The 24,404-nt window shown below is 41.3% G+C and overlaps 1 protein-coding gene across 6 annotated transcripts in view; it reads right to left on the bottom strand.

Annotated features, from left to right (window-relative positions):
* OTUD7A (OTU deubiquitinase 7A) overlaps positions 1–24,404 on the bottom strand; it is a 392,867-nt gene that overhangs the window by 100,358 nt on the left and 268,105 nt on the right. For all 6 annotated transcript variants that reach the window (XM_077868861.1, XM_077868826.1, XM_077868852.1 and 3 more), the window contains one exon: positions 1,855–2,037. In XM_077868861.1, the coding sequence (XP_077724987.1) occupies positions 1,855–2,037 (183 nt within the window). The remainder of the gene's footprint in view (positions 1–1,854; positions 2,038–24,404) is intronic.

Here is a 24,404-nt window from a genome sequence, read left to right as displayed (position 1 = left end):
TTATGATTATATATACTTAGAAAACCCAAAATATTCTCTTAAAAATGATTAGTATTATCAAAGAATTTATATAAATTACTACATAAAACATAAATATGTAAAAAGTAAGTCGTTTTTCTCTATGTCTAAAGTCTTAGAATCTGACTACATGAAAAGGCATATTTAATGTTCTTGGGTGGGAGAACAATGTTGAAATATGCCAATGATTCTCAAAATAAAAATTTAATCCAATTCCAATCAGAATTCCAAGCTTAAGGTTTATGTGGCAGAATAAAATGCCTAAAAATAGTGAAAGGATTTTGGAAAAGAATAGCAGTGAAAGGAGTTGCCTTAACAGGAAGTGTCCTATACGAAGCTACCAGTTAGGGTAACAGGATGGGTGACCACACAGATTGACAGATACAGTCCAGAAACAGATCCAAATATACTTGAGAATTTAATATAAGGCAAATTTGGTGTTTTAGAATGCTTTATTCAATAAATGTGCTAGAGTAACTCACTCTCAATCCAGAAGAAAGCAAGACTAGATTCCTCCCTATCACAAAATCTCAAATCAATCAGAAGACCTAAGAACAAAATTCTAAAACAAATATAGGAACATATTTCAGTGACATTGTATTCCAAGATATCTTCTAAAGTGAGGAAGGACACTTGTCAGCTGTGAATGCATAGACATTTCGTGTGGCATTATACTCTGTAAACAAAGTCGTAAAGCAAATGATACATCAGGAAAGACATACACACATATAAAAATATGTGTTCATCGTCTTAATCACGAAGAATGCTACACATTGATCAGAAAACTGAAGACAAATCAATAGAGAAGTGGGTAAAATAGGCATGTTGCAGCAGGGGAAATCCAACTGGCTAACAAACAAATGAGAAGATGAAAGCTGAAATAAGACACCCCTCTTCACCCTTCATAGTCAAAAAGCAATGTAAAGCCATCACAGAAACGTCCAGTGATGGCAAAAGTGAAGGGAGACATCTCGTTTCACACATGGCAAGCAGAAATGGATTTGGGAAAAGAGTCCTGGAATTATTGAATTAAAGATACACAAGTATTGGCACAGCAAATCCACTTGGGAATGTTAACCTATAGAGATAAAAGCAGTATTATGTGAGATCACAGGTATAACTTTTTAGCTAGTAGTATCAAAAACAAACAAAACAGACCCCCCCCCCAACCCGGAATAATCATTAATAATAAAAATTATTGTAGGCTATGGAGTAAAATATTGAGACTCTACTCATAATTTAATGTTCAGTGAAACAAGTGTTTGAGAAGCATTATGTGCATTCGGCTCTGACACATTTTGAAGGAGCATAGAGAAAGCTGGGAGGAGACAGACCAGGATGTAATCATTGGTTATTACATCAGTGAGATTTGAGATAAGTGGAGAAGAAAACTGATATTTTCTTTATATATCTTTGTACTGTTTCTTTTATCACAATAAACACACCTGACTTCTGTAATTAAGGATAGACAAAATGGAGCCAGTGGGACAATGAACACTGATGATGAATACATCTGGAGACTGCGTTATGTAGGAAATAATAGAAGAGACTAGTGGTGTTTGGCTTGGAGAGACCAGGACTCCAGGAGAAGTGCTGGTCTTTAACCACGTGGGGTCCTTGGGAACTAGACTCCTCTCACTTTTCTGAGGCAGAGAGAGGAGTCAGAAATGGAAACTGCAATGCACATTTCAGCTTGATGCAGGGAAAGCCTGATTTGCCTGCAGCTGAGTGATGACCCTGTTCTTCTTTGCACCCTCCACCCCTCACTCCTGCTACCCCATGTAAGCCATGGCACCCTGGGGAAGCTGTTTCTGGGCTCAGCCCCTTAGCAGGTACCTTGGGCAATGTCGTCTTGTCTCTGCAGGCAGGGCCGCTCCACCTTGTGTCCGGGTTGGGGTGGCTCTCGCTCTGGCTGCTTGGAGCACCTGCCCTCATTGAACACATGTGGCAGGTTGGCTGTGTGCACTTGTCGGAGCTGCTCATAGTCACTCAGAGCGGCTGTCAGGTCCCAGTTTTTGCCTATGGGCAAGAAATGGCAAGAAATTACAAAATTAATGATCTCGTTGTAGGAAAAAACTCTGCAGGGAGGGTTCCTCATCAGCACATTGACTAATGAACCTTCCACCAGTACTGCTGAAATTTTTCAAAGGGGTAAAATGGCCAGACGTGTAATCTCTAAAAGTAGAAGTTCACACCTGTGACTGATGCCCACCTGAAATATGTGACTGTATTTACTCTCACTACCTTTAGATTCACATACACACATTTCAAAACATGACACTCCTAATTATCATGCCTTCCTTCACCTTTTTGAAAAATCAAGTTGTAGAGCTTACTCTCTGAGAGAAGCAAAACATAAGCTAAAAGAAAATCAATAAAAAGAATTCCCAAATATTCTTTAGGCTTTTGCTTACAGGTTTACTTCTCTTTTTAAGCTTAATATGGGAAAAACAGAAGCTTAGGAGACATTCCCTGTGTAAAAGCCTTACTAGGAAGCAGACTTCAGAGCTCTGACCCTGAATTGGGTGAGATGCTAGTCGGATTGGGGTCCTGGCCTGGGATAGCTCTCAGCCGGGTCTCTGGGAACTGAGATCCCTGCGGGGTGCTAAAGGGGACTCTTTGCAACACTAGGGGGAGCTGTTGTAGGGGCTGGAACTCTGGGTTTCTAATTCTGGGTCTGGGTAAATGGACTTCTAATAGAGGCACGGAGGCATTGGACACTGCATCTGATTCATCAGGCATCATGAGATTTTTAAAGACAAAGAATTAAAAGGCAAGATTTCATTTTAAAGAGCAAATAAAATCTTATCCTCTCCTGGTTAACTTTGAAGTGCAGGTATTAACCATATTGACCTAATTATATGCTGAATTATGTTGTATCTACAATATAATGAGGCTTCAAATGTATAAAATAATATTGGGATGTCTTTTTTTCCCTTCCACTTCTAGTGCAGACTTGATACTATCAATTGTCATAGTTAAATTATATTGTACAGGCATTGGTAATTTAATCACATATTTCTTTTTTCTCCATAGTTAACTAACAAAGACGCAATAGCTGCATATTTGCACCATCTCAGTGTTTAAGAGGAGCAAAATAACCTGTCTGGATCACACAACAGAAAACATAGCAGGAGCTGATGTCTTTGTAAATAATAAATATGGGGTATTGGTGTAATGCAGTCTGATTATCGTTAGTAGTAGAGGTAGAGGTCATGGCCATGGGGCTGGGGTTGTGGCAATGACAGGGCTGGTTTTGGGAAAGGAAACTGAAGCAGAAATATCAGAACACACTTGTTCTTACATGGACTAATAATCACAGTGTACAAATACTACCTGTATGATCAAAACCTGGCATTTTTCAAGTCTAAGTAGTAGTAACTATCAAATGGGCATTAGTATTCCAAGAAGAGAAAGATGAGATCCTGCCTTTAGGGAAATTATGTCTTAGCAGGGGTGATAACTTGAGTGGGCACCCAGGCATCGCTGAGGGGGGCAAATGCCCAAGGGAGGGCCAAACTGTGTGGAGGAAGCACGTCAAGGAGAGGGGAGTTCCAGTTCCTCTCTCAAAATGCAGACATATCACTATGGATGTGTCTATTAGCAGTAACATCAGCAGGATGAATTCTGATTGTGAAGAGGGATGAGAGGGCAGAGAAGCAGCTCAAATGGGGAACCTGAGGAGCTCCAGGTACAGCCAGAGGTATTCTCATCTCCAGGACCCAGTAGGGGACAGGCACTATTCTGGCACAACACAAAGAGAAAATGATGCACAGACTGATTACAGCATTTACTGGCAACCCCTCACTTTGCTACTTTACAGTGTTTGCACGTGGACCCTCCAATCTGGTTTCTTCTACTGAGTTGCATCTCCTCTGTAGGGCTGCCTGCACTAAAAAACTAGTCCTGGCAAAGTTATGGACCCTAATCCTGTTGGGGAGCACTGTAATGGGGAGCCAACACACTCTTGCCTCACTGTGCTTCTGCCCAGTGCAAAGAGCCTCTCCTTTTTTTTTTTTGTATATATTTTTTTATTGGAGTTCGATTTGCCAACATATAGCATAACACCCAGTGCTCATCCCATCAAGTGCCCCCTCAATGCCCATCACCCAGGCATCCCAACACCCCGCCAACCTCCCTTTCCACTACCCCTTGTTCATTTCCCAGTTAGGTGTCTCTCATGTTCTGTCACCCTCACTGATATTTCCCACTCATTTTCTCTCCTTTCCCTTTTATTCCCTTTCACTATTTTTTATGTTCCCCAAATGAATGAGACCGTATAATGTTTGTCCTTCTCCGATTGACTTACTTCACTCAGCATAATACCCTCCAGGTCCCTCCACATTGAAGCAAATGGTGGGTATTTGTCGTTTTTAAAGGCTGAGGAATATTCCATTGTATACATAGACCACAGCTTCTTTATCCATTCATCTTTCGATGGACACCGTGGCTCCTTCCACAGTTTGGCTATTGTGGACATTGCTGCTATAAACATTGGGGTTCAGGTGTCTCAGTGTTTCACTGCATCTGTATCTTTGGGGTAAATCCCAGCAGTGCAATTCCCAGCACCATTTATTGAAGAGACTGTCTTTTTTCCAGTGGATAGTCTTTCCTGCTTTGTCGAGTGTTAGTTGACCATAGAGTTGAGGGTCCACTTCTGGGTTCTCTATTTTGTTCCATTGATCTATGTGTCTGATTTTTGCCAGTACCACACTGTCTTGATGACCACAGCTTTGTAGTGCAACCTGAAATTCAGCATTGTGAAGCCCCTGGCTCCAGTTTTCTTTTTCAATATTCCCCTGGCTATTCGGGGTCTTTTCTGATTCCACACAAATCTTAAGGTGATTTGTTCCAATTCTCTGAAGAAAGTCCATGGTATTTTGATAGGGATTGCATTAAATGTGTCAATTGCCCTGGGTAACATTGACATTTTCACAATATTAATTCTGCCAATCCATGAGCATGGGATATTTTTCCATCTCTTTGTGTCTTCCTCAATTTCTTTCAGAAGTGTTCTGTAGTTTTTAGGGTATAGATCCTTTACCTCTTTGGTTAGGTTTATTCCCAGGTATCTTATGCTTTTGGGTGCAATTGCAAATGGGATTGACTCCTTAATTTCTCTTTCTTCAGTCTCATTGTTAGTGTATAGAAATGCCACTGATTTCTGGGCATTGATTTTGTGTCTTGTCACATTGCTGAATTGCTGTATGAGTTCTAGGAATCTTGGGGTGGAGTCTTTTGGACTTTGTATATACAGTATCATGTCATCTGTGAAGAGGGAGAGTTTGACCTCTTCTTTGCCATTTGATTGTCTTTTATTTCTTTTTGTTGTCTGATTGCTGAGGCTAGGACTTCCAGTACTATGTTGAATAGCAGTGGTGAGAGTGGACATCCCTGTCGTGTTCCTGATCTTAGGAGAAAGACTCCCAGTGTTTCCCCATTGAGAATGATATTTGCTGTGGGCTTTTCAAAAATGGTTTTTAAGATGCTGAGGAATGTTCCCCGTATCCCTAGACTCTGAAGAGTTTTGATCAGGAATGGATGTTGTATTTTGTCAAATGCTTTCTCTGCATCTATTGAGAGGATCATATGGTTCCTGTTTTTTCTCTTATTGATATGCTCTATCACATTGATTGCTTTACAAGTGTTGAACCAGCCTTGCATCCTGGGGATAAGTCCCACTTGGGCATGGTGAATAATCTTCTTAATGTACAGTTAGATCCTATTGACTAGTATCTTGTTGAGAATTTTTGCATCTGTGTTCATCAGGGATATTGGTTTATAATTCTCATTTTTGGTGGGATCTTTGTCTGGTTTTGGAATTAAGGTGATGCTGGCCTCATAGAATGAGTTTGGAACTATTCCATCCCTTTCTATCTTTCGGAAGAGCTTTAGTAGAATAGGTATTGTTTCTTCTTTAAACGTTTGATAGAATTCCCCAGGGAAGCCATCTGGCCCTGGACTTTTGTGTCTTGGGAGGTTTTTGGTGACTGCTTCAATTTCCTCCCTGGTTATTGGCCTGTTCAGATATTCTAGTTCTTCTTATACCAGTTTTGGTAGTTTGTAGTTTGCCAAAAATGCGTCCTTTTCTTCTAGATTGCCTAATATTGACTTATAGCTGCTCATAATATGTTTTTAAAATCGGGGATCCCTGGGTGGCGCAGCGGCTTAGCGCTTGCCTTTGGCCCAGGGCGTGATCCTGGAGACCCGGGATCGAATCCCACATCGGGCTCCTGGTGCATGGAGCCTGCTTCTCCCTCTGCCTATGTCTCTGCCTGCCCCCCTCTCTGTCTCTGTGACTATCATAAATAAATAAACATTTTAAAAAATCGCTTGTATTTCCTTGGTATTGGTGGTAACCTCTCCTTTTTCATTCGGGATTTTATTAATTAGCGTATTTTCTCTTTTGTTTTTAATAAGGCTGGCTAATGGTTTATGTATCTTATTAATTCTTTCAGAGAACCAACTCCTGGTTTTGTTGTTCTACAATTCTTTTTCATTGAGTTCTGCTCAAATCTTTATTAACTCTCTTCTTCTGCTTGGTGCAGGTTTTATTTGCTGTTTTTTCTCCAGTTTCTTTAGGTGCAAGGTTAGCTTGTGTATTTGAGTTTTTTCCATTTTTAAAAAAAATTTATTTATTTATGCATGACAGACACAAAGAGAGAGAGAGAGGCAGAGACACAGGCAGAGGGAGAAGCAGGCCCCATGCAGGGAGCCCGGCGGGGGACCCGATATTGGGACTCCAAGACCGTGTCCTGGGCCAAAGGCAGGCGCCAAACTGTTGAGCCACCCAGGGATCCCCAGGTTTTTCCAATTTTTTGAGGGATGCTTGCATTGGGATGTATTTCCTTCTCAGGACTGCTTTTGCTGTATCCCAAAGATTTTGAGCGGTTGATTGTTTCTTCATTTTCATTAGTTTCCATGAATCTTTTTAATTCTTCTCTAATATCATGGTTCACCCATTCATATTTTAGCCGGATGGTCTTTAACCTCAACATATTTGAATTTCTTCCATATTTCTTCTTGTGATTGAGTTCAAGTATCAAAGGATTATGGTCTGAAAATATACAGGGGAGAATCCCAATCTTTTGGTATTGGTTAAGACCTGATTTGTGACCCAGTATGTGGTCTTCTGGAGAAAGTTCCATGTACACTTGAGAAGAATGTGTATTCAGTTGTGTTTGGATATAAAATTCTGTAAATATCTGTGAAATCCATCTGGTCCAGTGTATCATTTAAAGCTCGTTTCTTTGGAAGTGTTGTGCTTAGAATATCTGTCATTTACAGAAAGTGCTGTGTTGAAGTCTCCCAGTATTAGTGTATTATTATCTAAGAATGTCTTTACTTTGGTTATTAATTGATTGATATACTTGGCAGCTCCCACATTCGGGGCATAAATATTCATGACTGTTAGGTCCTCTTGTTGGATAAATCCTTTAAGTATGATATAGTGTCTCTCTTCCTCTCTTACTACAGTCTTTGGGGATAAACCTTAATTTATCTGATATGAGGATTGCTACCCCTGGTTTCTTTTGACGACTGGTTGAATGATAAACTGTTCTCCAACCTTTCATTTTCAAGCTATAGGTGTCTTTGCATCTAAAATGAGTCTCTTGTACACAGCAAATAGATGGGTCTTGCTTTTTTGACCAGTCTGAAACCCTACGTCTTTTGATGGGATCATTAAGCCCATTCACGTTTGAGTTACTATTGAAAGATATGAATTTAGTGTCATCATAATACCTGTTCAATCTCTGTTTTTGTGGATTATTTCTTTGGGCATCCTCTTTTTTTTTTTTTTTTTTTTTTTTTTTTACAGAGTCCCCCTTAACGTTTCTTGCAGAGCTGGTTTGGTGGTCACATATTCTTTCAGTTTCTGCCTATCTTGGAAGCTCTTTATCTCTCCTTCTATTCTCTTCTATCTCTCCTTCTATTTATCAGCTTTGCTGGATAAAATATTCTTGGCTGCAGGTTCTTCTCATTTAGGACCCTGAATATAGTCTGCCAGCCTTTTCTGGCCTGCCGCATCTCTGTGGAGAGGTCTGCTGTTAAACTAATATTTCTCCCCATTTAAGTTAGGGATCCCTTGTCTCTTGCTGCTTTAAAGATATTCTCTTTATCTTTGGAATTTGCAAGTTTCACTATTAGATTTGAGGTGTTGAATGGTTTTTATTGATTTTAGGGGGGGAAACTCTGTATCTCCGTATCTGAATGCCTGTTTCCCTCCTCAAATTAGGGAAGTTTCAGCTATGATTTGTTCAAATATGCTTTCTGTTCCTCTGTCCCTTTTGGTGCCCTCAGGAACCCCAATTAAATGTAGATTTTTCCTTCTGAGGCTGTCATTTATTTCCCTTAACCTTTCCTCAGGGTCTTTTAATTGTTTTTCTCTTTTTTCCTCAGCTTTCTTCCTTGCCATCAACTTGTCTTCTATTAACCCTCGTCGTTAGGACCTCCAGTTTGGATTGCATCTCATTTATTTGATTTTTAATTTCGGCCTGATTAGATCTAAATTCTGCAGTCATGAAGTCTCTGAATTCCTTATGCTTTTTTTCCAGAGCCACCAGTAGCTTTATAATTGTACTTCTGAATTGGCTTTCTGACATCGAATTGTAATCCAAATTCTGTAACTCTGTGGGAGAGAGTACTGTTTCTGATTCTTTCTTTGTGGTGAGTTCTTCTTTCTAGTCATTTCGCTCAGTGCAGAGTGGCTGAAAACGAGTTGTATTGGAAAAAGGAAGAGAAAGAAGAAAAATAAAAAGAAAAAACAAAAACAAAAACAAGGAGGGGTATCCTCTGGTTCTATATACTGTAAATCCCTTGACTTCCCCTGGAGCTTTCCAGCGCTGCTTGGCCAAGGACTTGCTCTTCCCCTATCCTTCCAGCTGGTCTTCTGTGGGAGGGGCCTGCTGTGCTGATTCTCAGGTGTGTGTGCACCTGGGGGTGCTGTTCCACCCCCTGCCAGGTGCACGGCTCAGTGGGAGCTGTTTATCCTGTGAGGCCCCTGTTCCCTGGCAGCCTGCTCCATCCCAGGTGACACCAGGAAGAACAACACCACTGGTGGCGGCCAGGTCTCCAGCTCTAGAGTCAGCTCCTGCAGTAACTACCACAGTCTCCTAGTCCACACTGGCCTGCACGTTCCGTGGGCAGGGGGGCTGCTGATCTGCACAGCTTGGGGGGCACCCGGCAGCAGGAGCGTCCTTGCTGTCCTGTGCCCTCCCCGCTTCTGCCTGTCCCTGGGGGAGTTCAGGAGCCTGGGCTGTGTGCGGGGCTTGTGCCACTAGAAATGCGCTCCCGGGGTCTGCAGCCCCCTCTACGTGGAGCTGCCGCCTGAGCTTCCCCCGAGGCCCCGCCAGGGTGCACGTTCCAGCCCTTTACCAGGCTGGGCCTGCAGTGTGTGGCACGCTCTCCTCAGGGCGCACTTCCTCTGTTAGTGACCCCGGGAACCTAGAGGCTCCACTGCCCCTCCTGCTGTTCTGCTGGGTTTCCCTGCTAAGCACCTTTGCATTCGGGAAGAATCTGGTGCCGATTTTTAAAGTTCCTGCTTCTCCGGGACTGGGTTTTCCTGTCCTGGAGGCTCTCGCTGCCCAGCCTTAGCCAGCTCCTCACAGGGGCTCCTCCCCCACTGGATGCTTTTATATTTTTTATCTTCCTACCTTGTCAGAAGTGCAAACTCTTCTCTCTGTAGTGTTCAAGCTGTTCTCTCTCTAAATCTCAGGTCAAATTCGTAGGTTTTCAGTCTGATTTGAAAGTTATCTAAGTAAATTGGTGGGGACAGGTGACTTGGAGAAACCCTACTCCTCCGCCATCTTGCCTTGCCCCCTCAAAGAACCTCTCCTGCTGGTCCTGCCTGTTCCCTGCCTTCCCAGAGCCCCCAACCATGGTTCTCACTAGGAGGCATTCAGGCCCAAGTGTGAAAGCAGGCTCAGAGTTGTTATGTGGGCCTCCAGTGCTGCAGCCCAGAGGACTGTAGGATGAGGTGTGTTCCCATGGCATGCATCTAATAGATGATCAACTGAGACACCACTGACAAGAGAGGTGTCCCTCCATCTGTGAAGGGCTGTGAGTTCTGCTTTTCTCCCCAGTGACTTCTCAACACTGATTTTCTGTCTTGCTCATTCCTCTCTGAAGTCTTCTATTGCTGCCTCATACTCACGCTCTCTTTACTATGCACCTGCCCTGTATTCTTAACCAGTGAGCATGCTGGTTCTAATTGTGCTGCACCTAGTCATAGAGATTCGATAAATGTTAAATGAGAACGAAGATGGAAGGGAAGAGGGGCAGCAGCACTGTCCACAAAAGCCTAGCTCCCAAATGCTCCTTTCAAAGATTTTAAGGAATTCCTCAAAGAGTCAATACTTCAGTGCCCATGCATGTGGAAAGGCCACTGACGTGAGAAGAAAACAAGACAGATGACAAACACACTCACAAATTGTTTAGGAAGTTAGAGTGCCTCAAGATACGCTATCTGTTATGTACAATTCCCAAGATGTCAACTCAGGAAAACCAGGGTTGTATATGGTGATTTATAGACCATGGACCAGGGATGCCTCATTGATTAGCATAAGCATTGGTGCATTGTACAGGTTGTATCTACAAACAGGAAATCTAGGGACTAGGAACAGGGTGGGTCCCTGCTGGCCTGGAAATAGGTTTGGTGATCAGAGATCATATAGGTCAAGCTCTCCTTTCTTTTCCATTCCAAATCTCAAAGAGTCCTAACTGATGTCACCTTGAGTCAGGATGAGTAGGAAGGGCCCAGAGGCCCACCATGGCCTCACCACCACAATGGATGGGCCAAATCTCAGTTGGAATTAATAGGCTGGGTGATCAGGGTGGCCATAGGCTGTGTGTGCCCCTGAAATCAGGACACTCATTTTGAGGAAGGTATTAGTCCAGGGGAACTGTCAAGAACATAGCCTGGTCGAGCCCTGGCTCCACCTTGTAGCTACTTCTGTGACAGTGAATATAGCATTTTACCATGCAAAACCTCAGATTACTTTTCTGTACAATCAGGGAGAGTAAAATCCATATAATGGGAATTCTTAGGAGGGTTAAGGAGACTAGGAGGTAGTGTTTGTGAGGTTCTTAGCATGTGGTGGTTAGTGTTATGATCATTCATTACTAGTTCTTGCTATATCTAAACTCTATCACTTATGTTTGAAATTCAGCTACTAAGTGGCAACTGAGATTCAAATGCAGGTCTGTCTTGATTAAAATCCAAGCTTTTGGGGCTATAGTTCCCTTGAACTCAGTCTTGTTTAGGGCATCACAGCTTCTGGTTATGGTCTAACTTTCACACCTCTTCCCTGCCTTGGTCATCCATCATGACCCTTGACTTCTTCTTCTCTTGCATTCCTTACTGTCCATCCCCACTCTACCAATGTTTTCAGCTGCTGAGTCCTTGCTCTCTTTCCTATGCACTTAACCTGTACCATGTGAAATTCTTATTCAGGTGTCAGTAAGTCCATCTCCTAAACACAGCAGGCCATTAGGCCAATGGGAAAACATCAGAAGGTCTCACTAGAACATGGACATTTAACGTTTCCTTTAATCCTACACTTCTGAATACTCTATGTCCCCTTTTCTGGCTGCTTTGCCTTTTCTTGTCATTAAGACAACCATTTTTATTCTTTTCTTTCTTTTCTTTTCTTTTCTTTTCTTTTCTTTTCTCTTATTTTATATCCTAGTTTTGAAGATCAAGACTATGTCTATGTGAATATCTTAAATCTAGTTATAATTTGTAGCCTAGGCTTCAAGGCCAAATATCTAATTATGGCAGAAGATAGTTGACTATCCAATTTCTATTCTCCTCAAATTCTTTATGCACAGAATGCTGACTTATTTGAGATTGAAAATAAGACACCTAGAAATACTCATTTTTCTCCTGTAGCCAATCTAAGATCTCCAAAATATGTTCCTGTTGTCATCTCTCTCCATATTTGCTTACTCTGTTCCTTCTTCCAGCAATATTTCCTCCAGGCAGAAAAACAGTACAACTATATGAAAGAAGACCTCAATGTAGGAAATAAGGAAGCTACCTGTTAATTTTTTTTCTTTTTGGCTATGCCTCAATTTGTGCTTATCACAATACAGTAGGTTATTGGATTATTAAAAATCATAGCTCTCATGCTACGTACCAAAATCTCTAGTACAATTTACCAATGAAATATTTGTGCTTTAAACGTCAAATTCATTTGATTTAAGGAGAACATCATATGAAGTCAGAGCTCAAGTTAAATTTAACATCTGCATTTTGGCTCTTAGAGAGATGTATGCTGCTTTAATTTAGCACAGAAGTATCACATTAATGAAAGGAAACTATAAAGCAGAGATGCTGAGCTCACAGGAAGATGCAAAACTTCTTTAGGAATTGACTAAACTCAGGAGAAAAAACAAAAAAAGAGTCAAAATCCTTTTTGAAATGAAGTTAAATATTAAATCAAACAAAGCAAAATTCAGGTCAAAAAGTATGACTTAAGATGAGGACACTAAAGGATTCAAATCACAATTGGAGATATATTAATCATGCTCTTTCTTTTCTGTAGTTTTCTGTAGGTCTTGCTGACCTAGGAGGGACTGTCCTTCTCAAGGCTAACCGATTCCTCAGGATAGGGAACCACCTCTCTGCATGTGCCTTTTACGTGCAAACGAACCAATCAAAACCTCTTACCCAACTATGCATGATCAGGCTTTCATACTCAGGGCAAATGCTTCCCTATGCTCATCGGCTAGGGCCAGGTAAAACCTGGGACAGCCTCTCCATCACAGAACCTACTAAAATTCCAAATAGCCAATCCTTAAACTGCTTGTCCTGCTTATCCTGTTTTACTTACTCCTTTCTGCAGAAACCACACCGCAGGCTCTTGCTTATATTCTTATGTCTTCTGTTTTAGTATGTATCCGAAATTTGTTCTAATCAGGTGTGGTAAGACATACAGGCATGGAAATCACTGTCACAAAGGAAGAAATTCCCTAGGAACAGGAGGCATGTCACACAAGCCCACACAGAGGAGTGCCAGGGTCAGTCAGGAGTACCAAGGCCAGTCAGGAGTGCCAGGGCCAGTCAGGAGTACCGGGGTCAGTCAGGAGTACCAGGGTCAGTCAGGAGTAATGGGGTCAGTCAAGTGTACTAGGGTCAGTCAGAAGTACTGGAGTCAGTCAGAAGCACCAGGGTCAGTCAGGACTACCAGGGTTAGTCAGGAGTACCAGGGTCATTCAGGAGTAATGGGGTCTGTCAGGAAGCATAGGGAAAGGGGGAAATATAAGCACTCCTCTGTGTGGGCTTGTGTGACATGCCTCCTGTTCCTAGGGAATTTCTTCCTTTGTGACAGTGATTTCCATGCCTGTATGTCTTACCACACCTGATTAGAACAAATTTCGGATACATATTAAAACAGAAGACATAAGAAGTACGAATACATGCATACTAAATAGAAAAGCAGAAGCTTTACAAAGCAGAAATTGCCATGAAACACTAAGATAAATACACTGACCTTTACTATTAACAAGAGAATGCCATAAATAGCAGGATACATTATAATATGGTAACAAACAGCCTCCAACCTCTCCAGGGCATAACAATGAAGGCTTGCTTTTTACTCATCCATGAGTTGGCTGTGGGTTAGCTGAGCACTGTCACACTTTGTCACTTTAGGATTCAGGTGGAAAGAGCAGCTGGTCTTAAAAACTGCCTCTCAGTATGACTGAAAGACAAAAATCCCTGGAGTATCTCCCATTAACAATCAAATACTCTGGCTCAGTAGTGTCCCCTCACTTCTGTTCACAACTCGTGGCTGAAACTAGGCATAGGGTCCAATCCCACCACAGGGGCTGGGCGGGGCAGGCACCCAATAAGGGGGGAGTCAGATTGTAGAACATTATTGTCCTTGAACAGTGCTAATGACTAACACAGGATGTAAAATGAACATACATAAAACAATAGCCTTTCATACATAAACAAAAAACAAGTTAGATGACATAATGGAAGGAAATATTCCATTATGCAATTAAATAATTGTAACTAAAAGATAAAATACTGAGAAATAAATTTAAAAGAGATGTGTAAAACATCTCTGTGGAAAACATGCACTGTCTCTCATAGGCACAAAAGTGGAACTGCACACACTATGTTCTTAGTTTGACAGACTCAATATCATCATTTCTTTCTAAGCCCACTTACAAATTTAATATGATCCCAACAAAAAATATAAGCAGGATTTAGAATTAGATCAGCTGATTTTAACATTCATTTGGAAAACTGAGCAAGAATAAGCAGGGACCCTCTGAAACAAAAGAGCAGTGAGGAGGGAAGGGCACTCACACGCATGGAATCTGCTCTACTGTTTCAATAATGCTATATGAACAATTCAGTAAAGCCATGGAACATAAGGGAAAGTCTCAGAGAAGCTGAAATACATGTGAGATACCAAAAGACAGATACTGATCTGGGGAAATATCTGCATTTCTTATTACACACCAGGAGTCATCTCTGAGGCAGGTCAGATGCTGAAAAATCTAAGGAGGCAACATGCAAGCAGGAGGGCTGGTGGGGACGAGGTGGGGAGACTCAGGGGAAGAGGCAGCAGACCCACAGTGAAGGTGCCTGAACTGACTGGCAGTACAGAGGAAGAGATGGGCCTTCAGAAGAATTTGCATTGTAGTAAAAGGCTCAGACATAGAGAAGGCTCTGGAAGGGGGCGCTGCCCACAGTCAGGGAGAGCCTTGGATATAGTGACCTCCTTCTCCTGTGGGTCACACCTGGAGAGGGACTCAGCTGTGAGCCATCAGCAGGGTCACTTCCTGCTCTCCACCCTGGCAGGAGTACCTGGGTCCCTGACAAAAGGATCTGAGCACAAGGGCAAATGCCACACCCTCTATTTTCTCCTCGTAGGGAGTGCACATGTATGTGTTTTGCTCAGAAATCAGTTAAGGGGGAAAATACATTAACAACTCAAGAGATACAAGTAAAGGATAAGAACAAAAATTTCATGGAAAAATAATTATAAATGGCTCTTAAAATATACAAAAAGATTCTTAATTTCACTTGCAAAATAATTGCAAATTACAAACACACCAAGAAACCATTTTACACATATCAAAGTGGTGAATGCAAAAGTTGGCAACCCACTTGGTATACTAAGCTTGGTGGTAAGCAGACTCGCTCATCCACCTGTTGCTAAAAGTACAGAATGATATAATGCCAAGAAAGGCAATTTCCCAGTATTCATCAAAATTACAGGGCATTTATCCTGTGACCCAGCCACCCCACTTCTGGGCTTCTGTCCTATAGAAATACCTATACACATAAAATGGGGTATGTAAAACATAGTCATTGCAGCATCATTTATAACAGTAAAATAATGGAAACAAGCTAAGTGTCCATCTATGGAAGAATATTTAAATAAACCACAGTACACTCCACTTAACACAATGATATGCTATTGCATGAAACAATGATGAAGCTGCCATGGAAAGATCTCTAGGACATATTTAGGGAGTGAAACAAGCAAGGTGTTAAATATTCATAATCCTACCTTTTGAGTAAGGGTAGAATAACATATACATACATTCTCTCTCTCTATTTATATATAAATATAAGTGTGCACTTGCATTTGCATACACAAATGCTAGAAAGGTAAATAAGAAACTAATACAAGGGGTGATCAAGGATCACAGAGAAGTGGGGGGCAGGGGACAGAGGGAGTATGATATTGTCAATATCTTCCCCTTTTGAGTTTTAAACTATTTGAATAAATCAGTTACATAAAACAAAAAGTAAATAAAACTAAATGTAATTTTTTAAAGGATTAAACAATAATTACCAGTATTTTAAGTGTTTCACAGTGAGAACTTTTCCTTAATACGTAGCCTGCCATAACTATAGAAATGGAAGACTTTATCTCATTTACATTTGCAGGCAACAATTCTGAATTTCCTGGCTATTAAATACAGACAAAAATAGAAAGAACCAATTGAAGGAACTGAACCTCCTAGCTAGCTGATATTTGTAAGGCTGATTTAATTAGCTTATTTTTATAGAAATGTGGAGATGGAAATCAGCCCAAAGGCTGCCTCAACTAATCTTCCAATAGGTTGTAGTTTACCAGATGCTTGTGCAAATATAACAACTATGATAATATAACAAAATTATATGACTTATATTTTGATTTTTTGATGTAGAAAAATTTTAAAAAGACACTGGTATTATTTTGTATTCTATTGCCAGCTACAGAGGCTGGTGTGTGCAGTAAATTTAAACATATGTTGAAAGAGAAAATATATTTATGCACATTTAATCTTTGACCCACTGCAAAATGGTTTTTGTGATCCCTTTTCTACTGAAGCAGCTCTTCTCAAGATTCCCAATGAGCTCGATGTAGATAAACCCAAGGTCATTTCTCTGTCTTGCATCAATAAAGTTCTCTCTCTTCCTTGATTTACTCTTCTTTTTGGGAGGAGAGAAGGGGAGAGATCTAATGTATAGCATGGTGACTGTCATTCTCTCACTTCTAAGATGTCACACTACCCTAATCATCCTCTTATTTTAATAGCTGCTCTACTCCTTTCAATAGTGCTCTTTCTCCTTTACTAAATCCCTAGATGTTGTCATTCCTCAGTGCTCAGATCGGGGCCAAACTCTGTTGGGAGGTATTTGAAAGACATTTTTACCTTTGACTTAAAGGAATGTAGAATTAAGAGGAGAGCTGACCTGTGCTGTTATTCCCTGTTCTTACTGATTAGAATGCAGACATGATACCTGGAACTGTGGCAATCATGTTGCAAACATGACACAAGTGTGAAAAGGCCAAATGCTAAGAATGCTGAGTAAGGAAAAAAAAAAAAGCCTGAATACAAATCTGGACAGATGACTGGAAGCAACCACCTAACTAATACAGAAAAAAGAGATAGGACAGAGGCCCACACTGTATTTAGGCATGAGTCTGACAAGGCACCCAGGACGGGATGTAACTTGGGACTTGAAGGATGATCAGAGGTGCTCTCATTTAGGCTGAGAACTGAAAGTGTGAAAGCTATCCTGGAGCAGGAGGAGCAGGGGAAGTGGGCTGGGAAGAGGACAGGACATGGATAAACCTGGAGGTTAAATGAACTGGTACATTAAGGCACTGAGGTAGTTAAGATGAGTACAGCACTGAGAGGAGCCAGGAGAGACCACTTGGGAAGGATGCAAGAGGGGAGATGGATGTGTTGGGACAGGGCACTCCTTGAAGTGTCTTATGAAATATGTGCTGGGGTTTGAACTTTATACCAAGGCAAATATGAGCCATTGGAGCATTGCTGAAGGAATAGGGTTTGATCAAATCTTTATTTTACAAAAATAAAGTACTTGTATTAAAAATTACTCTAGCTAAGTAGGAGAGATTGCATTAGAATTGGGGAAGCTGGAGGCAGAAAGAATGTTAGGAGGGGGCCACAGCTATATAGATGAGAAATGAGATGGCCTGACCCAGTGACAGTGAGGATGGAGAAGTGGGGGTTCTTCTTAGTGCTGGACCAGAGGGAGAGGGAGAGATGAAGGCAGGTGTCCAGGATCTTATGGACTGCTCAGGAAATGGCTGGCTAACTTACAGTAATCTGCATCTGGAAGATTACTCGGCCATTAAAAAGAATGAATTTGCATATAAAACTGATTTGAGGGGATTTCAGTGAAGTAGTGTTGAGTGAGAAAAGCAATATGATGACTGTGTGCAACATACAACATAACCACCTTTGGCGACACAAAGCAAACACAGCTCTGTCTGGTCCACATACAGCATCATTATGCCTTAGCATCCAAGGTCAACCCTAAACACCCCTGCTACTTTTGCATACCATTGCCACATCCTAGGAGAGAAGCATGAGTGAATGCTCCTGGAATTCCCTTCCCAGCAGAGTTCTGGAAACAGCTTCCAAAGAGAAGCATTCATGCGACGTTGACTGTAAGGCTGAGCATGGGCTGGTTTTCTATGGAGGGTTGCAAACAGATGGCTGGGCAGAGAGCAGATGGAGATTGTCTATAGATTTGGGGCAACTCCTGAGAAGCACCTACTTGCCAATCCAGCTGCCAGGGTGGGTGGGTGGGTGGGGCATGTGACTCCCGAGCCCGCAAGGACCTCCAGTGAGCACCAGTGAACCTCTCACTCTGAGCGTAGCTTCTCTGATTTCACATACTTTCTCTGTTTATAAACCTCTAGTTCTCTTTCTTACTTGGAATACCTGGAATGACTTCTGTCTTCTTCACCAAATGCTGATGGATACAGAATTTGGTACTGGAAATGGTTCCAGGAAAGCAGAAACAAAGAGATGAAACTAGTTCTCTGATGCCTTAGAAAAGCCAACAGCTGTTGTGATGCATAGAAGGGGAATAGAGTATGGTGAATAAACCCTCTTGACTGCACTGGGGAGAATGCAGGAAAAACAGTGACCAGTAGGACAATGAGCAGAAAAGACTGGGCTTTGAAAGCTGGATGAGATCCTGAGAATGCTTAGTGGGTTCTGATGGACCCGGGGTCTTTGACTCTCCAGTTGTCCTGAGCCTCCTGGACCAGCAGAAGCAGCCGCTCCTCCCTTGATCAAGTCTAGTGCTCCCCACCCCCACTCCAACCATTGTCTGAAGATCTGGCAATGACCCTTTCTGAGCAGATGTGTTTCAGGGTGATGCCCAATTCACCTTTAAACCTAGGTCTCTTAAAAGTTTTCAGATTCATAACTAAGAAGATGGCCTGGGAGAAAGTCCCATAAATATCAAAAGAATTCTAAGGTTTTTGCCAGTAGAAATCTAGAGGACATAGGATTAGATTTTACAAATGTTAAACTGAGAATTGACCAACACCAATGGCAAAAGCAAATGCTGTGTTAAAGGTGCAGGGTCTGGATATGAAGGTCTGGGTACTAGGTGAATAGTAAGGGGAGCAGGGCAGGTGCCATGGAAGAAGGTAGTACAAATTCCCCATCTGGAGTCTGCAAGAGGTGGGATTCAAGATATGGTTTGCATATGTTCTCCCTTGCTTTGTTATATATCTATAGGCATATACAATTCAACTCATTCCCTTCTCCCTTCCTTGTCATATAATATAAGGTAGGCTAGGTATGATTAAGGTCTTAATTCGGTCTCCGAGTTATATTTTATCAAAGATGGGTCATAGTCTTAATCAGGTGAGGAATGAACACAACTCAAGATGGGTTTGTGACTTATGAGACTTTGTACTTCCTGTACAAAGGAAGTGGTGAGAAGTGAGCACATCTTCAGTAGCATGGGGGAATTAGCAGGATGTGATGTTATTGTGGCTGCTTATTTAAGTATGGTCAAGGATATGTGTGGATGAGGATTGAGAAAAGGGATAGAGAGTGCCAGAGATGTTCACTGCCAACTCAGTCACTGCCTTTCCTACACTCCCTTTTATATTTTCCTCTGCACGGTGTGGCAGAAACCTGCGGTGACACTTCCAGAACTGTTTCCTGATAGATCCCAGGTTTAAAGGAGAAGCACTCATGCAAGGTTTGCAAGGCTGCAAGGAGAAGTCATCATGCTCCAAGGCCAGCTGTGAGCAGACACAGATCCCGGGGTGGCTCCAGGAAACCTGGTTCTTGTGAGTCACAGCTGCATCTAAGAGGGTGCCTGCAAAGGAGCTGCTTTGTGCTTGGTGTAGTAGGTAGCAACAGCAGCAGCCTGGCCCCTCTGACATTCCTGAGGTTGAGAGTGATTCCCAACTCATTTGCTTCTCTCTGTGGCATCCCTGATCTTTGCTCCATCAACACTTTCAATGGTGGTGCAAGCCTCTATTGTATTGAAATCCATCTCACTTGCAAATTTGAAGTCTAAGATGTTCCTAACATCTCTGGCTGCATTCCTACATGTGTACATGTACCTGTCTCTGTGTGTAATATATATTACATATGTAACTGCAGATGACTATTTGGGGAAAAATATGGAAGGACACATATTAAGTTGTCAGTATGGGTCTCTAGTAGTTGGTGGTGATATGCATATAAAGGAAAGGAGGGGGTAGGTGAAGACAAGAAAAAAAGAAGACTTTCTAGAAACAAATGATACATATGTTATGAAAATTAGGTATCTGTGTGTATGTGGATGAACACACTAAAATAGGAAAAGGTAGGAGGGGCTAGGGTAGACATTCTGCAGGAATTCTGAAGGACAAAGATATACTAGTCAAGCTTATACTTTCTTTGGGGGGGGCGTCTTGCAGCCAGTTAGTATTATGTAATTATCATCTAACCCTTAATATTACTATAGGAGCAAATATATTTGTTCAGCTTCTTTCTTCCAAGGTAGAAGGAACACAAAAGTGCAGGGGTAGGGCAGCTTGGGTGGCTCAGTGGTTTAGTACTGCCTTCGGCACAGGGCATGATCCTGGAGACCAAGGATCGAGTCCCACCTCGGGCTCCCTGCATGGGGCCTGTTTATCCCTCTGCCTGTGTCTCTGCCTCTCTCTCTCTCTCTCTGTGTCTCTCATGAATAAATAAAATCTTAAAAAAAAGTGCAGGGGTATGGAGAGAGACCAGAGAGCGGAGACTGTTCGGCAGGAGCCATCAGCCTCAGCTCTGACAGGTTATTTCTTTAAAAAGAGCTAACTTAAAAAAAAAAATTGAAGTATAATTAACATACACAGTTATATTAGTTTCAGGTGTACAATAAAATAATTCAACAATTCTATGCAATTCTCAGTGTTCATCACAACAAATGTACTCTTAATCCCCTTTATTTCACCACCCCTTTCTTCCCTCTGGCAACCACCAGTTTCTTCTCTGTATTTTAGAGTATTTTTTTGTTTGCCCTATTTTTTCTTTTTTTGTTCATTTGTTTTGTTTCTTAAATTCCACATATGAGTGAAATAATATGGTATTCGTCTTTCTCTGTTTGACTTACTTCACTTAGCATTATACCTTCTAGGTCCATTCATGTTGTTGTAAAGAGAGGGATCTGACTCTTTTTATGGCTGAGTAGTGTGTGTGTGTGTGTGTGTGCATGCCGCATCTTCTTTATCCATTCATCTATGGATAAGAGTACTTGTGTTACTACCATATCTTGGCTACTGTAAATAATACCTCAATAAACAGAGAGATGCATTTATCTTTTCAAATTAGTGTTTTCATACTCAACGGTGAAAAACAGAGCTTTCCCTCTAAGATCAGGAACAAGACAAAGACATCCATTCTCACCACTTTTATTCAACATAATACTGGAAGTTCTAGCCATAGCAATCAGACAAGAAAAAAACAGGAATCCAAATTGTAAGGAAGTAGTAAAAATGTTGCTATTTGCAGATAACATGATACTATCTATACATTGAAAAACTCTAAAGATTCAACCAAAAAATTACTAGCACTGATAAATGAATTCAATAAAGTCATAGGGTACAAAATATACAGAAATCTATTGTATTTCTATGCACTGATAATAAAGTAGCAGAAAGAGAAATTATGAAAACAATCCCATTTACAATTGCACCTAAAATAACAAAATACCTAGGAATGAACTTAACCAATGTGAGAGACTTATACTTTGAAAACTATAAAACACTGATGAAAGTAATTGAAGATGACATAAACAAATGGAAAGAAATTCCATACTCATGGGGATGCCTGGGTGGTTCAGTGGTTCAGCCCATCTGCCTTGGGCTCAGGGCGTGATCCTGGAGCCCCAGATTGAGTTCCACATCAGGCTCCCTGCATGGAGCCTGCTTCTCTGGAGCCTGCTTCTCCCTCTGCCTATGTCTCTGCCTCTCTTTTTCTGTGTCTCTCATGAATAAATAAATAAAATACTAAAAAAAGGAAATTCCATGCTCATGGGATAGGAGAACAAATATTGTTAAAATGTCCACACTATCCAAAGAAATCTACAGATTTAATGCAATTCCTATCAAAATACCAACATTTTTCACAGAACTATAACAAATAAAACTAGAATTTGTATAAAACTACAAAAGACCCTAAACAGCTAAAGCAATCTTGAAAAAAAAAAAAACAAAGCTGGAGGTATCACAATATCAGATTCAAGATGTACTTCAAATCAAAACAGTGCTTGCACAAACTAGACACACAGATCAATGGAATTAAATAAATTTAACTTGGATGGAAGTCTATATTTTATACATACAATGTAAATAGCTCAAATATTTATAAATTTAAAACATGGCTGTATTAAATGTCAAGTCTTCATATGACTGAGAACAGGGTTTTCTACACAACTGTTTTCTCAGTGCTATTAGTAAAGCAGGCATTCAGTCCTGATGTTCTGCAAATTAACCCATGTGATCAGAGGTGGGTGGGGCTTTGGGGGCGAGGATGGGAAGAACAAGTATCAGTCATAAGGTTCTGGCCACAGGCCCTCTGTGAACTTGCTCCATGACCTTGGGCAATTTCTGCTTCTTCTTTGACTCCCAGTTTGGGCAACCTTAACGAGAGATGGTTGAAATTAATCTCTAAAGGGTTCTCTCTAAATCTTAACATTCTGAAAGTTAAAAAACAATGTTGGATAGTGGCTTCCATTTTTATTCAGAGTCCCAGGTGAAAAGAAGGTAAAAAATACCAGTAACAAATACATTATAGATTTCAGAGAAGGCCACTGGATCCAAAAATCCAAAAATGACACTCTTTATTATCTATTAGAATTGCTTAAAGAAAACTTGATACTACTGAGTGCTGGTGAGGATGTGGATCAACTGGAAATTTCATACATTGGGTGTGCAATATCACACAGCCACTTTTGAAACCTGTTCATCAGTTCTTCATAAAGTTGAACATATACTTATTCCATAATTCAGCAATCTCATTCCTAGGTATTTACAAAAGAGAAATGAAGACTCAAGCTCACATGAAAATCTATATGCACACGTTTACAGTGGTTTTATTCATAAATATTAAAAATAGGAAACAGCTCAAATGTTTTTCTTTTTTTTAAGATTTTATTTATTTATTCATGAGAGACACACTGAGAGAGGCAGAGACATAGGTAGAGGGAGAAGCAGGCTCCATGCAGGGAGCCTGATGCAGGACTCGATTCTAGGACCCCAGGATCACGACCTGAGCCAAAGGCAGACACTGAACCACTGTAAAAACATTTGCTCCAGCTCAAATGTTTTTCAACTGGAAAATGGATTAAAAAACCCTGTGGTACCTCTATAAAATGGAATATTACTCAGTAGTAAGAAGGAACAAACCACTGACTCATGCAGAAATGTGAATGAATTTTAAATGCATTGGGCTAACTAAATAAAGCTCTATACTGTAAAAGAAAAAAAGATAAAACAGCCAGTAACACATACACTATGGAATTCAAAGTAGGCCACAGAACATAAGAAATTGAATCAATACTCTTTATTATATAGAAACACTGGCCACAAAGACAAAGGAGTCGAGGGTTTAGGGATGGCAGAGACACCTCGCTGCACTCACTGCTGCAACCTGCTCCCCCCATCATTTCCTGGTACCCCCTCTTCCCCTCATGTCCCTTCATTCACCCCAGTGACAGACCCCTGTAACCTGCATGAATGGCCTCCTGCAGATACTCAGAAGTGATCACTCCTTTCTTCCACACATTTTTCATTTGTTATCAGGGATACGACACTGTTCTGATCTGCCTCCTCTCCAGTCATGGCTGCTTCTGGATCTCCTTTGCTAGATTCTCCTCATACTCCTGCTATCCACTTGATGAAAGACCTGCAGCCCTGGAACCACTTCTCTTCCCCACCTGTGCTTGTCATCTGGGTGACCCATCAAGCCCCTCCTGGTAAGTGCCACCTGCTAAGTGTGCTCTGGCCTCCCCTGGAATTTTGTCATTGGGCCATCTCTTGACTTACAAATCCAACTCCTGACTCAACATCTCAACATAGATGATTTTGTGCACTGAATTGGGCCCAACAAAATCAGTATATTGAGGCCCTAACCTCCAGTGTGACTGTATTTGGAGACAGGGAAAAAATTAAAGGTTAAATGAGCTAAAGATTGGGATCCCAATCTGATATGAAATGCCTCTCTTCCCTCAACACACAGTTCCTGACGCTTAGTTATGGCTGCTGGAGCAAACTAATTCAGATATCCGAAGGCATCCCATGCATAACATGGGTTGAGCCAAAGACTTGAGTTTCCTCCATACTCTGGCTTCATGGAGCACCACGTTTACATGAAAATCCTTGCTGTCATCTTTGACTCTGTTCTTGCTCTCATACTCCACATCAGTCAACCCTTTCAGCTTTATTTTAAAATATACACTACTGATCTAGTCCTGTCTCAAAATCTCTACATTCCCACCCTTAGATTATTGTAGAGTCTTCTGGCTCCTTCCACTTCTGTGTGCCCTGCAGTGCAGCCTGTTCACAGGTCAGCCAGAGTGACCCTTTGAAAATGGAAATCTTGTCATAGTCCTCTCC

This window comes from Canis aureus, chromosome 2, assembly GCF_053574225.1.
Source record: "Canis aureus isolate CA01 chromosome 2, VMU_Caureus_v.1.0, whole genome shotgun sequence".
In the NCBI taxonomy this organism is placed as follows: domain Eukaryota; kingdom Metazoa; phylum Chordata; class Mammalia; order Carnivora; family Canidae; genus Canis; species Canis aureus.
The sequence above is the reverse complement of the archived record's forward strand: the minus strand, read 5'-3'. Positions and strand labels throughout refer to the sequence as shown.